The sequence below is a fragment of the Microtus ochrogaster genome, chromosome 15, assembly GCF_000317375.1.
Source record: "Microtus ochrogaster isolate Prairie Vole_2 chromosome 15, MicOch1.0, whole genome shotgun sequence".
Taxonomy (NCBI): Eukaryota; Metazoa; Chordata; class Mammalia; order Rodentia; family Cricetidae; genus Microtus; species Microtus ochrogaster.
In genome coordinates, this window is record NC_022017.1 from 10,979,019 (window position 1) to 10,992,975 (window position 13,957).

The 13,957-nt window shown below is 52.6% G+C and overlaps 1 protein-coding gene across 3 annotated transcripts in view; it reads right to left on the reverse strand.

The window, feature by feature from the left end:
• Oplah (5-oxoprolinase, ATP-hydrolysing) overlaps positions 1-13,957 on the reverse strand; it is a 28,757-nt gene that overhangs the window by 3,200 nt on the left and 11,600 nt on the right. The window contains exons 1-19 of one of the 3 annotated variants that reach the window (XM_026782545.1): positions 8,669-8,826; positions 5,742-5,965; positions 5,478-5,669; positions 4,930-5,029; positions 4,721-4,844; positions 4,429-4,624; positions 4,182-4,347; positions 3,939-4,077; positions 3,791-3,858; positions 3,386-3,651; positions 3,137-3,249; positions 2,880-3,050; positions 2,582-2,719; positions 2,357-2,495; positions 2,110-2,222; positions 1,774-1,925; positions 987-1,147; positions 789-890; positions 536-710 (exon numbers count right to left, since the gene is read on the reverse strand). In XM_026782545.1, coding sequence (XP_026638346.1) covers positions 536-710; positions 789-890; positions 987-1,147; positions 1,774-1,925; positions 2,110-2,222; positions 2,357-2,495; positions 2,582-2,719; positions 2,880-3,050; positions 3,137-3,249; positions 3,386-3,651; positions 3,791-3,858; positions 3,939-4,077; positions 4,182-4,347; positions 4,429-4,624; positions 4,721-4,844; positions 4,930-5,029; positions 5,478-5,669; positions 5,742-5,912 — 2,686 coding nt within the window. In that variant the 5' untranslated portion in view covers positions 5,913-5,965; positions 8,669-8,826. Of the gene's footprint in view, positions 1-535; positions 711-788; positions 891-986; positions 1,148-1,773; positions 1,926-2,109; positions 2,223-2,356; positions 2,496-2,581; positions 2,720-2,879; positions 3,051-3,136; positions 3,250-3,385; positions 3,652-3,790; positions 3,859-3,938; positions 4,078-4,181; positions 4,348-4,428; positions 4,625-4,720; positions 4,845-4,929; positions 5,030-5,477; positions 5,670-5,741; positions 5,966-6,513; positions 6,673-8,668; positions 8,827-13,957 lie in introns of those variants that run through there. The other 2 variants (XM_005354101.3, XM_013348752.2) reach the window with 2 other exon arrangements.

Consider the following 13,957-nt stretch of genomic DNA (forward strand, 5'->3'; position numbering starts at 1 on the left):
ACAGTCCCTCCCACCCTCTGCCACCTGAACACCTGACCCAACAGTCCCTCCCACCCTCTGCCACCTGGATACCCACGCTCTTTGAAGGTGACTGCAGCTGTTACACCTGACCACTCTGCTCACCCTCAGGGTTACTCTGCAGGCAGGTGTGCAGCCCAACCAGTATGGCTCCAGCTGCTCCACTGGCCAGTGACTGAGACCCAGACCCAGACAGGGATCCTGCTGCCTCAATACCCAGTGTAGCTTGTAGCAGTAGCCAACCTTTTCTACCTGCTGCCCCCTTGGATGTCTTGGCCAACTCCTCACCCCAAAGTCACCTTCCAGGAGACCGTCTCTGGCTCTCTGCGCATCTGAGATGACTTACAACTGCCCTAAGAGGGCGCCACATGTCTTTGCCATGCCTCATGGCAGGCCTGAGCTGATAAATGAGGATGTATCTATCAGTTGTGTATCAGGATCCTGACCAGCCTGGTTCTTGGTAGCAGCCAAGCATCCTTGCCTGCTGAACCATCACTGTGACCCATTTCCAGCTTACCCTCTTCCTGGAAGACGCCTCCCTGGACCAGTTTGAAGGATAGAAAAACAGCACCTTCCTGTTGCAGTGTGGTAGAGTGAGGAGGCATAGAGCCTGGCGTGATACCCCCAATGTCTGCATGGTGCCCTCGGCTGGCCACATAGAACACAGGCCGTGACTGGCCTGGCCAAAATACCTAAGGGGTAAACGGCAACCGTCAGCGGCACCAGAAACCGCTCGTCCCTCTGATGGTAGCCAAGGCAGCACTCCTCACCGGTGTGATAACAGTCAGGTCTGGGAGGTGACTGCCCCCTGCACTAGGATGGTTGCTGAGCAGCACGTCACCAGGATGGAGGTCAGCTCCTAAGTGCTGAATCTGAAACCAGGAGACACATACAGAGTGGAAAAGGAAAGTGAAGTCACGAGAAAGGGAGGGGGCAGAAGGGAATAAAACAAGTCACCATCACCACACCTGGAACTGTACAGTCTCCTGCATGGCACCCAGGTGCACAGGAATGTGGGGAGCATTGGAGACCAGGCCCCCGTCTGGCCCAAAAAGGGCACAGGAGAAGTCGAGGCGTTCTTTGATGTTGGTGGAGATGGCTGTGCGCTGAAGGATTCGACCCATCTGCTCTGGGGGGCACAGAGTAGTAACCAGGTAGCCCCATCATCCACCAAAAAAGGGGCATAGGACCCACAGGGGAAAGCCTTCTGCACTCAAACCCAGCAGCTTTTCCTGTGCTCTGGGGAAGACCAGGGCGGTGGCACACCTTCTTGGGCAGGAGGGCTGTAGCCAGGTGTGTGTCAGCTTATGAAAAGAGCGTTCTCTTTCCTGCCTGCCTTGGGTCTCTTCAACTTCCCTCCCTGACTGTTGCAACAAGAACCCGATCTCCAAGCTTGGACCCCTGGGCTCCTGAAAGCCTATGGCCTGACTCTGAACAGATGAGCTCATAGCAGCTGCCTCTTTTCTCTCCCTAGATTGCTGAAGATCACATGACTCCCAGTGAGGCGAAGAAAGTGCTTGCCCCGTGTAAGGCCTGCTCTTGCAGCAGGGAGTGCAGTTTCAGAGCCAAGGCCATACTGCTCACCCCCCCACCAGTGAGGTTCCCACCCTTCCCCTTGGCACACACTTGCCAGGTCACCACATGTAACAAGAGCCAATGCGACCCCACTTGTCTGTACTTTTGCCTAGTATGCAGTCCCTTATATCCTACATCACATATACCAGCGCTACAAGGAAGACAATAGTATCCACTCACCAGCAATGCTCATGAAGCGGTGTGAGAAAATAGATAGCTGGATGGGGTCAAGCTTGGTGCCCGACATGCTAGGAGCCTCAGCTCCCACAGAAATGCGGATGTCCCCTGTCTCAGTCACCTCTGCTTGGCAACCTGGTTCTACGAGGATGGTGCTGGGGGCAGGGGACACAAAGGAGCTACAAGAAGGCTGGCCACAACCTCCCCCCAAACCAGGGATGTCACTAGTCCATGCCAGGAGATGCCCCGATGATGGAACCTCTGCAGCCCTGAGCCAAGGGATCTGCTGTGAAGGGTACTGCAATAACCCCTCCAAGGCTATACCCAATCCAGGCTTACCTGTTGCTGTCAATGATAAGGCAGGGCCCCTGGAGCTGGTGCCCATAGCCCAGCTCTCCTAAAAGGTACACGGGGGTCTCTTGATAACCCCCCTCAAAGTAGCACTGGGTCACCTGCAGAGGGTGTGGAATGAGCTGGGCTCCTGGATCATCCTTCCTGAGGCCCCTTAACATGACTGAGCCTCCCCATCAGCACTTGTCCCCAGGTCCTAAGGATGCAGGTGGACCAGCATAGCAAAGCCTCCAACCTTGTCTACCCGTGGAGGTCCAGTCTTGGCTTTGGGGGTGTCCTCCAGGCGAAGTCCACTACGGCCAGTTCCCCGCACTCGCACGTCGTCTACCACCACTGGCCGCTCAGGAATGATGAAGCCAAACTCTCTCAGGTACCTGCGCTCACCCATCCAAGGGGCCAATCAGAAGAAGGCAACCAGAGCAGCAAGCCACATGCTAGACCCACAGAAGGGCACATATACCTCTCAACAAACGCTGCTCCAAAGTCACCAGCACGGGGTGAGTGGGCTGTGGCCGGATGCTGATGGGCAGACACCATTAGGGCACAATCAGTGCCTTGGTAACGAAGATGCAGGAAGCCCTCAGTGTTGATCTGAGACCTGCAGGAAGCAGGTTAGGCCATTCACCCAGTGCCTTCTGAGGATGCCTGCCCTACTTCCTCACACTCTGAGACCATTGCCCTGAAGACATCCTGTGATACACCACCAAAGGGCTGGTGGAGATAATGCCAGCCCTGTGTTCAGTGGTCCATAACTCTACCTAGAGAAACCCTGGGCCCGCAAGGCATCCACACACTGCTCCTCCAGGCGGCTCAGTCTCTGGTCCAGTTGCACAAAGGTTTCAGGTGTGTAAGACAGGGAACAGGGCTCCTGTGCTTCATGAACCACATCTGCCAAGGCCAGTCCCAGTGCTGACAGCAGCCCACTGTGCCTGCAGAAATGGTGGCACAGAGGTGTGGGGACACTCCTCAGAGGCAGCTCCCTCAGCTAAGGGCATATGCCCATGTACAAACTTACCTGTGAATATGCACAGTGTCCATACCCAGGGCCCGGGCAATGGCACAAGCATGCTGCCCACCAGCTCCTCCAAAGCAGGCTAGCACGTGGGCTGAGGGGTCATGGCCTCGTGCCTGGTGATTCAGGAAGGGTCAATAAGTCATCTTTCCTACCCTGGACAGGCTCCCACCCCATCCCATTTCTGGTGGGCTGAAAGAGTATGGGAGCAGGGCTAGGACAGACAGGTGATGGTGGACAGAGGGGGCATACCTGTGTGAGGGCACGGATAGGCCGGCACATGGCTTCATTGGCAACACGTACAAACCCCATGGCCACCTCCTCCAGACTTAGTGGGGAAGCTGGGCAGGGTCCACTAGTCAAGAAGCTGTTGACCTCAGTGGCCACAGCCTCTAGAGCCTTTCGGGATGCCTCTGCGGACAGTGGCTGGTCTTCTCCAGGCCCAAAAATGCAGGGGAAAGAGGCCGGCAGCAGGCGACCCAGGACCAGGTTAGCATCTGTCACAGTCACAGGACCCCCTGGGAAGCAGGCACAGTGTGTGGGTTGGAGGCTAATGGAGCAAACCAGATGTGGGCAGCAGGGACAGAGACAGGGAGTAGAACAGACTAGAGCACCACCCAGAAGGAGCGGCCTGTCGGAGCAGAGGCTAGCTCTTACCTTTGCGGTAGCAGGCAGGACCTGGGTGAGCACCTGCTGACTCTGGCCCGACCACAAAGAGGCCAGACCTTGGGGGGTAAAGGACTGGAATTAGAGGTGGGGAGGATGAAAAAGCCAACAGGTCTTGACTGAAGAGATAGGCACTGACCTGAAGAAGAGGCGGGAACCGCCACCAGCTGCCACTGTGTTGATGTCCAGCTGGGGAGCCTGGAGGGTGACACCAGCTGTACTAGCCTCAAAGACATGCTCAAATTCTCCAGCATAGCGGCTCACATCTGTGGATGTGCCTAACAGGGATAAGATGCCAAGAGTCACCCAAAGACCCACATCCCCAGTTTCATCCAGCTAGGTTGCAGAGTCTCCCCTCATACACCCACTTTAGCCGTCATACCTCCCATGTCAAAGCCAATGACAGGCTGACCACCTTCCAGATGGTAGGTAGTAGCTGAGTAGCCAACCACACCGCCAGCAGGGCCAGAAAGCACGGCCCTGGAACCACTGAAGGCATCCATGGGTGCCAGGCCACCATCAGAGCGCATGAAAAGTACTTGCACACCCTGGGAATGGGGAGAATGGAGAGTGATGTCATAGGCAGGCACAGGGGTAGGGCCTGGGGCAGGGTGGTCAACGGGCCTCACCTTTAGTTGGCCCTGGAAGCCGCGGCTGAAGCCCTGCACATAGCGCTGGATGGTAGGAGTGAGGTAAGCATCAGCACAGGCTGTGTGCCCCCGAGGGACAATGCGTACCATGGGCATGGCTTCCGAGGACAAGGACACGTGGGTGAAGCCCAGCTCCCGGGCCAGTGCACCCACCTGCTGCTCGTGCTGGGCCCACCTACAACGAGAACCCAGGGGGCTCTGTGCCTCCCACCCAATACCCTTCCAGCTTTCCTCTGGACCAGGCCTCCACCCACAATAAGCCCTCACTCACGTGTATGAGTGCATGAGCACCACTGCCAGACTACGGATGCCCCGAGATAAGAGCCCCTCCAGCTTCCCACGCAGGACTCCCAGATCCACAGGCTGCTGGATCTCTAGCAGGTCCCCTGTACGGCCTGAAAGAGCCCATATCCCTCATTCAAAAGTTGCTAGCTCTGCCTCCCCCAAGAACCTCACACAGGCGGCCAGCACCATCCGCACCTTTGACAGGAGAGCTGGCACCTGGTTCTCCATGGTACAGCACCACTCGCTCCTCCACCTCCAGCACCTCCTCATACAGTACCTCTGGCATGGGCACAGCCTGAGGGCAGGCAGAGGCTTAGAAGAGACCCAGGCCTGAGGGTTCTGTGGGGTCCTGAGTAGCTGGAGCAGTGCAGGCAAGGGGATGTGTCCCAGAAAGTGAGGAGAAAATCAAAACGGCCTGGCAAGACCCATCCAGGCTCCTCCCTGCACCCAGGCACTTAAGTGGGGATAGAACCAACCACTGGTACACCCAGAGGGCAGCTTTTTCCAGGAACCCAAAGGTGAAATCTCCAACCCTTCACCCTGAACAGTGCTGGCTTGGACTGGCAGGGTACCACAGGCTTGCTTGGCAACTATGGGGACAGAGTCCTGCTGGACTCCTTTATGCCTATCAACGAGTGGACTTGGCCATCGCTGCTTCACTGCCCTCCCCACGGGGCCTTAGCTGGGAAAGGGAGAGGAGTGCACAGATTTACCTAACACCCAGCCGGCATGGGAGAGCTCACCAGGTCAAAGAGGTCTGCCCGGGCCTGGGTGCCAATATGCAGCAGGTCTCGGAAACCCCGTGTCACGAGCAGTGCCACCCGTTCCCCCCGTCGTTCCAACAATGCATTGGTGGCTACTGTGGTACCCATGCGGATGCTGGCAATGTGACTGGTGTCTAGGGGTCGGTCTCGAGGCAGCACCACACCTCCCTCCTGGGGATCACACAGTCAGTGTGAGACCTCAGGCTGGGGTTTCCCTCACCCGCTCCTTTTGCCCTGGCCCACCTGCTCCAGGATGCGGCGGATGCCCTCTGTGGGTGCATCTGCATAATTGGCAGGGTCCTCTGAGAGCAGCTTCAGGACGCGCACATGCCCTCCTGGGCACTGGGCAAAAACATCTGTGAAGGTGCCACCACGGTCGATGGCAAAATGGAATCGCCCTTCTGGGCTGCCCATGATGGCGGGGCTGCAGTCCAGCCGTAGCTCTTCAGATAGTAACCCTGGAAGAACTGGACACAAGAGCCTGTTGTTAGGGATAGGGGGTCTGGGGTTATGCCTGAGGGGTCATAGTTTCTAAGCAGAGGCCGGGAAGGGAAGAGGTGGAGTCCAGTTCTAGGAGGTGACCCGGGGAAGAGCCAAAGAGTAGCTCTGGGTTTGGTAGGAGCTGCAGGAGCAGGTCACAGGGTGGCCAGGCAAGGCCATCTGTCAGCCCAGTGTCCCCACAGCACAGGTCTGAGAGTCCTGGTGCCGACAGAAAGCCAGGACCTGGAGTAGAGGTAGAAGGGCCGCTGGACCCTCGAGCCCTTTTATGCTGGGGGAGCCTGGGTTCTTTCAGCAAGAAAAGGCGCTGGAGTGTGCAGGTAAGAAATAGCTCCACTTCCTGCTTTGCTCAAGCTTCAGGGCCAAAGCCTTAGGACCACTGGAACCCTACAGAGTCGGTACAACAGTGGGGCGAGGCTAAAGCCCGGGAGACAGGAGGTTTGGAACAGCAGAGCCCAGAGAGGGAAGTAGGGAAGGGGGTAGCTGAGTAGGTAAGGACGTCCACATATACCCCCACCTGCGCAACCGCACTCCGTCTGGGCCGGGAAGTCTCGGCTTGTGTTCTCCCGCTGAGCTTCCCGCAGGCCCTGCCCCCACCTCGGGGAGGAGCCTGCAGACCCGAACCCTCTCCCTCGACGCACACACAAGCCTGGCGTGCCTGGCCCTCCGGGTTACATAAGAGCGGGCCGGGCCTGTGCACCTCCTCCTTTGGCCAGACCGATCCACGGAGTGACTGAGTGGCCCTGCCAGCTGGGCCGGACCCAGTGCTTTGGCTCAAGGGCACCTTGGTTCGGGGAGCTGCTGTACCTCTCTCTCTACACGTTCTGGTTCGCCAAGCGTGGGCTCCCTTGACACCCACCTTCAGGTCTCTATGTAACTGGCTGAGTCCTAAAGTAACAGTGTTTCTGATGTACTCAGACTGTTCCGCAGTGTGGGAGGACCCGAGGCAGGAGCTAGGGTAGGTGGAAAGGACCCCGAAAGGAACAATGGGAGATAGGAGGATCTAGGAAGGCTTCCTGCCTCCGGAAAATCCTCTTATTTGGGCATGTGAAGTTGCACAACGAACAAGAGGCCTCTGCATACGTGCCCCGGTCAACTCCACAGAGTGAAAATGGCTCAGCACACCTAAATCTGATGTCTCTTCTGCAGTGAGCCCAGCACTCTTCTGGAACTGGTGTTCCCCCTCGAGGGCCACAGGATGACTTAGCCATGGGCTCTACCCTCCTGTCTGTCTAGTCAGCCCTTAAGGGGGCCTAACTTTGAGGAGAAAGTGCACTGGCAGAGGAGGCCCCAGGACAGAATTTATAGGCAAGGAGGACCAGCGTTGTTTTCTTGATTCGTAGTTCCTTTACGGGCTTTAGCCCCAGGAAAGCAGATCCTTCTCCCTAGGCCAGCATCTCTATACTTTCTAAGACAGATTCAAGGGAGCCTCAATTGTGCTGGCTGGTTGGAAGTGGGGACTTCTGCAGGCAGGCCAGAGGCTCTGGATTCCAGACCAGGGGGAGAAAATCAGCCATGTGTGATAGTGACACTGCCCTACAAAGGTGACCCCTAAGGAACAGTTAGCTTCTGGGACCTTGGGAAGTCTGTTGAACCTACAGGCCAGATGCCAGATAAGTTTAGGGCACAAACTCAAGCCCCCCCCCCCCCGCACTGAACTAAGTGTCTTGTAGAATATTATTTTAAGGTGTGTTTCATTTGTTTATGCTGTGGAACATTTGTTTTAATGATGCAAAGATGTGGTGCATTCTTTAATGTTGCATCGTTTAACTCTGTGAAGCTGTGAACAGTGCCTGTCTAAAACACCTGATGGTCTAATAAAGAGCTGAACAGCCAATAGTGAGGAAGGAGAAAGGATGGGGGGGGGGCTGGCAGACAGAATAAATAGAGGGGGAGTAAGGGAGATGAAGGAGTAAGAGAAGAAGAGACTAGTCACCCAGCCAGCCACAGAGTAAGAGTGAAAGTAAGATTACAGAAGTAAAAAAAGGAAAAAGCCCAGAGGCAAAAGGTAGTTGGGATAATTTAAGTTTATATATATATAGCTGGCTAGAAACAAGCTAGGCTAAGGCCGAGAATTTATAAGAAAGAATAAGTCTCCGTGTATGATTTATTTGGGAGCTGGTTGCCCCTCCTGCCCCGCCAAAAAAAGCCCGAAAAGTAAAGAGTAAAAAATAACCAACAACAACAAAAGTGCTCTGCTGGCTCTCATGGCCTACTTGGACCTTGGAGGCTAGGGTGTAAGTGAGCTGGTTATGCATGAGAGCTGCGGGCTCTGGACTGCATGCCACACTTCAGGCACTGCCTGGTGCCCTTGGGCATTCCAAAACTGCCCTCACATCCCTTCCTTGTTTTGTGGATGCCCAATCTGTCAGAAGTCCTTTTACTGTGACTTTCAAAACAAATCCAGAGTAAGGCCTGTAATGCAGGCCTGTAATCCCTGCATAGCTTAGTGAGACTTTAATTTCAAAACAAAAAACAAAGCGGTCTGAGTGGCAGCTCGGTAGTAGACTACTTGCTCCATATACAAGAGGCCCTGAGCTCTATCCCTAGTTTGGATAGACAATGTGTGTGTGTGTGTGTGTGTGTGTGTGTGTGTGTGTGTGTGTGTGTGTGTGTGTGTAAGAGAGAGAGAGAATGAGAGAGAGAGACAGAGAGAGACAGAGACAACACACCCAGAACCAGAAGACAGTCTTCCCTGGAACTCCCTCTTTCTTCTGCATCAACCTCCAACTGGCTGCCACCTTAGGGCATTTGCTCTAATGGTTCCCTTAGCTTGGAAAGTTTTTCCCAATCACATGACTCCTGCTTCATTTAGCGCAGCTCGAAGTCACTTTCTCAGAAGTGTCATCGCCTCTCTCCTGCATGGATGTCCAAGAGTTCATTCCACCCTCTTCCCTGGGCTGGCTCCACTTCACTCTTTCTACCACCAGCACCCAATAAGGAACCTGCAGTCCCACTCCATAAGGTCAGGTCTTTGCATGACTTCTTTCCATTTGGGCACACGCTGGATGAGAGGACTCTAAAAGATGCCCGTGGCTCACCTCTCTCAGCATCCTTGAATTTGATTGTCTTACGTCTGGACAACCAGGGGTTGGCAGTCACTTCTGCCACGAAGCTGGAGTTACAGAAGCCCAGGCTGCTGCCCCTGCTCCTCAGGACCAGCTTCAGCTCTTGGTTCTCCTGGATGAGCTGCACCAGCCGCCGTAGCTCTTCATTCTCCTGTGCCAGCCGCTGGATCTCCTGTCGCAGGCCCTCATAGCTGCTGAGAAGGGACATGCCCAGGAGCGGGCACAGCAGCCGCCCAGTGGTCGGTGGGCTGGCCAGCAAAAGGAGACTCTGCCATTGTGAGGTCAGCATCTTACTCCCACCTCTGCATTCCAAGACTGCCAAGGCCCACTCTTCCTGTCTGCAACAGGTTTCGTCTGATTTCTGGCTCTGAAGCTTGGACCACCAGAGATGCCCAGACACGGCCACGGGGCTTTGGATTTCTTTATTAAGCTCTTCCCGGAAGGTAGAAGTTTCTCTGCCCTGGTCCAGCTTAGGGGTGTCACAGGGAATAATTCAGGTTTCTCTACCACCCACCTGCCACTGACTACAACCCCTTGGTCTCCATGTAAAATGACGGATCTGAGCAAATGGGTGTGACATCTGAGTCCGATGGTGGTGCAGCACCCAAGGAGGTCGGGGAGGGTGGGTATTGGAGCTACCCTACAAGGGTGGGGTTTGTGTCTGGCCTCATGAGTGAATAGCAATGACCAGGGCAGGTACAGCCTATTAAGGTTATATAGGCTGAGGAACTCATTGGGTGCATGGAAAGGGCTGATGGCCAAGAACTGGATCAAGCAGCCATGGTCTTACCCACAGGGACAATGGATTTGCATTTTACACTGGACTCTTATAAAGGACTTTCTTCCATCCAGTCTGTCTTGTAAAAGTCACTTGGATTTCGTGACTGTTTCTTCATTATTGTTATTTGCTTCATATCATTTCCTTTTTGCTTGCTTGATGAGTGCAGTTTTCACTTATTAATTTACAGGTTCTCCATGGATTTCTATGTCCTTTCCACAGTCCAGAAAACTCTGGCAAGAGTCCTTCGTTTGTGGTGACACAGGTGGAGGATGGGGAAGATTTGTCTAGGGCTACGCTGCAGGAGACTGGGTACCACGGAGCCATCTCTCTGGTTCCAAGCATTGACAATTTAAATAATTCCACAAGGAAACAACCCTAATGCCAGGAAACACAGAATGTTTCAGATAGTAGAGAGATTTTTACCCTGAATGAATGGTAGATTCAGTGAATTAAACCCCTAGACAGACATTCTGAACATAGAAGGTGAACTGGGATGGATAAAATTTCAAGACCCTGGTAAAGTTCTGTCATTGACCTTGTCACCGTTTTCAGACCTGTGCATGGGATGGCCTAAGTCTCACGATGATTAGTTTATTAGTTTATCAGAGGGATAAAGGCAAATTATCCCAGATATGTCAAATGTCACTCCGTGGGCCTTTCAAAGGATGGTCCTCTTCCCAGCAAAGAGATTCAAGGGTTGAAAGAGATTCCATGAAAAAGGGATGCTCCCCAGGCGGTGGTGGTACACACCTTTAATACCAGCACTTGGGAGGCAGAGGCAGTTGAATCTCTATGAGTTTGAGGCCAGCCTGGTCTACAGAGTGAGTTCCAGGGCATCCAGAGCTACCCAGAGAAACCTTGTCTTAAAAAATGGGGAGGGGTGCCGGGCGTTGGTGGCACACGCCTTTAATCCCAGCACTCAGGAGGCAGAGGCAGGTGGATCTCTGTGAGTTCGAGACCAGCCTGGTCTACAAGAGCTAGTTCCAGGACAGGCTCCAAAACCACAGAGAAACCCTGTCTGGAAAAACCAAGAAAAAAAAATGGGGAGCGGGGGAGTGACTGACCAAGGTCAAAATATTGAAGGGCTGACAAGATGGCTCAGAAGGTGAAGATCCTTACTACCAAGCCTGACTACCTGAGTTCAAGCTCTGGGCCCCACACGGTGGAAGAGAGAGAGCTGTCCTCTAACCCCACAGGCTAGCTCTAGCATATATATTCCTCCACTAAGTATCAAACCCGGGACAAAAGGCTGAGGTGCTTATTAACATAACATAGCAAAGTGGACCTGGCTATAATGCTATTTTATTTGTATTTTAATAAATTTCTATTTTAATAAATAAAGCTTGCTCGAAGAACAGAGAGTAAAACAGCCCCACTGGTCAGCCTTACAGACCAAGCAGTGGTAACATACACTTTTAATCCCAAGTAACCATACTAGTTTGCCATAGAAACCAGGCAGTAGTGGTGCACACCTTTAATCCCAGCCCTAGAGAGGATTATAAAATAAGAGGAGACAGCTCTCAGACACTCTCATTCTGACATTCCTGGAGGCATTATCACCATTTTGGACTAAGGCAGAGGTAAGAGCCAGAGGCTGGCTGTTTTGCTTTTCTGACCTTCAGGTTGAACCCCAATTTCTATCTCTGAGATCTTATTAATCGTGCTACACCTGGTCACCAGCTTCTCCCAGTATCCCTCAGTCACTACCTGTTACATACCCACCCTCTCCCCTGACCGCTCCAGTTCAGGGGTTGGGCTGCCCTTCCCCCAGAGGCTCTTCCCTCTATAATCCAGACATTTTGGTTACCAGCCCCTTTTTGGACCTTTGGCCTCCTGGCTGCAGTACCTGTTCTCCTCTCTCCCCTGTTCCCTTCCTTTCCCCTCTCCCACATTGCTCAGTTCAGTCTGGCCATGCCCACTCTGGACTCTCCCAGATGGCCCTGCCTCTGACCATGCTCTCTCTATATCTACAATAAACTTTCTCTTCCACCACACCTAGCCAATGCCCTTTTTTTTTTATTTCTTTTTCTCATTCACCCCACACACACTCCTATTCTCTCTCTCTGGGAGAGAACCTCTGCACTGTCTTGCCTAGTCACTGCTGGGGAAGACAAAAATCTTAATTCCTTGTCCTAAACAAAGGCTTAATAGTGTTTAATAGCAGACCTATATTTGATATTTCTTACAATATGGAGTCCAAGGTTATGAACTCCCTATGTAGCCAAGAAGGACCATGAACTGCTGCTATCCTACCTTTGAGTGCTAGGATTGAAATTCTGGGTCGAATGCGTTCTAGATAAATTTATTGTAGATATGCATATAGATAAATGTAGAGAGCATAGTCAGAGGCAGGGCCATCTGGGAGAGTCCAGAGTGGGCATGACCAGACTGAACTGTGCCATGTGGGAGAGAGGGAAGGCCAGGGACAGGGGAGATGAGAACCAGGTGCAGCAGCGAGGGGGCCAAAGGTCCAAAAATAGGCAGGGATCTAAAATGTCTAGATTATATAGGGAAGAGACTCTGGGGGAAGGGCAGCCCAACTCCTAGGCCGGGGCGGGTCTCCCAACATGCTTGGGCCACCCTTTCACTCTGTATGGCCAACGTCATACAACAAAGCCAAAAGCGTTTATTTAAGATCTACTGAGAGCTGATCCTGGGTCTGAATCATGAAAGCTTTCAGACTCTGGGAAAGAAGACCTGAGGACATGAGGCCCACAATCTCTTAGGAGTAGGAGCCGGGCCTCACTCTGGGAAAAGGAAACCTGTTCCCAATGCCTCACAGACCAACCTGGGGCAAAAGAGGGGACAGAAGGACCCACTCCTACCCAGGCTGTCAACTCTGGCTAATCTCAGGATGAGATTGGAGACCTTCAGGCCTGAAGACAATGGCAACCTCAGAGAAGAGCCATCCGCAGAGATGTGGCAAGCCAGCTAGAAATGTAACAAAATCAGGTTCAGAGAATTGAAAAAAGCCCCTGCTGATATCCACACCTTGGGTAGCCAGAGAAGAGAGTTTCTGGCTGAGGAAAACATTGTGACTGTGGGGAAAGGAATGCAGCAGCTGAGAGCCAAATTGGCCGTGGGCTATCTTAGACCCTTACACAGGATGGTTACCAATCTCTGTATCTGATTGAACATCCTAATGTGATTAGGCAAAGCTCCTGGAATGTGCCAGTAGGCTTGCTTATTATGCCCAACCCACCCTACAGCTGTGAGAAACACCTCGAGCTTTCTACAGAAGAGATTCTGAGTCATTCTGGGTATCCAGGACACAAAGGTGTACCTGCCATTGGCCAAGCCAGAGGAGTAGCAGGTGGCAATTGAGGTTCCAGGTGTTGGCCACCAGAAGGAAACTCTGATGGGCCAATCTCGTTGAGGCATGGCCACAGGACTGCAGACCCTGGAATGTCTTTTGCTTTTGCTGTGCCTTTACATGTTTGCTGCAGCTCTCTTTCTCTGGTGTGAGTGGACGTGGGGAGATCTCCACTGCCTGTAATATACTGTTTATCTCTTGGAAATATCCCATTCTACTGGGTATTTTTACCTGTGGATTGTCAAAAAGATGACCCCCTCCCTAAGCTGTACTGTCTAATTTGATAACGAGAGCTTATACAGAGTTTTGATGAATGAAAATAAATACATGGAAATGTTTCACAGCCAGGGCCCGTGAGTCTCACCTAAGGAGCTGCATGGATTGTGGCTCAAGTTAATGATTAACAAGTGAGTCCCAATAGCTCATCTGGTTAAAATTCTTTTAACCTTAATGTTAGGAGATGTTCACAGGTTTCAAAGTGCATTGTGGCTGAAACAAAGCTTTGAAAATAACAAAGTTAGACTAAGATTTTTTGTTAAATAGCTTGGAGGTTTAAAAAAAAACCAAGAAGACAATCTAAAGTTTTAGAAAGGCACATAATTGAATTCAGAACGTGTTAAGGTCAGGGAACAAGAACAAAGCAGCCCAATTATCGTTGGCTGACTACCTTTCTTGCTAGGATTGGTTGATGACCAGGTGATGATTAATTCCTTATAGCCATTTTTGTCCTCAATCTCCTACTATAAAAACTATTGATGCACTGGGTGGCAGTGGCGCACGCCTTTAATCCCAGCACTCG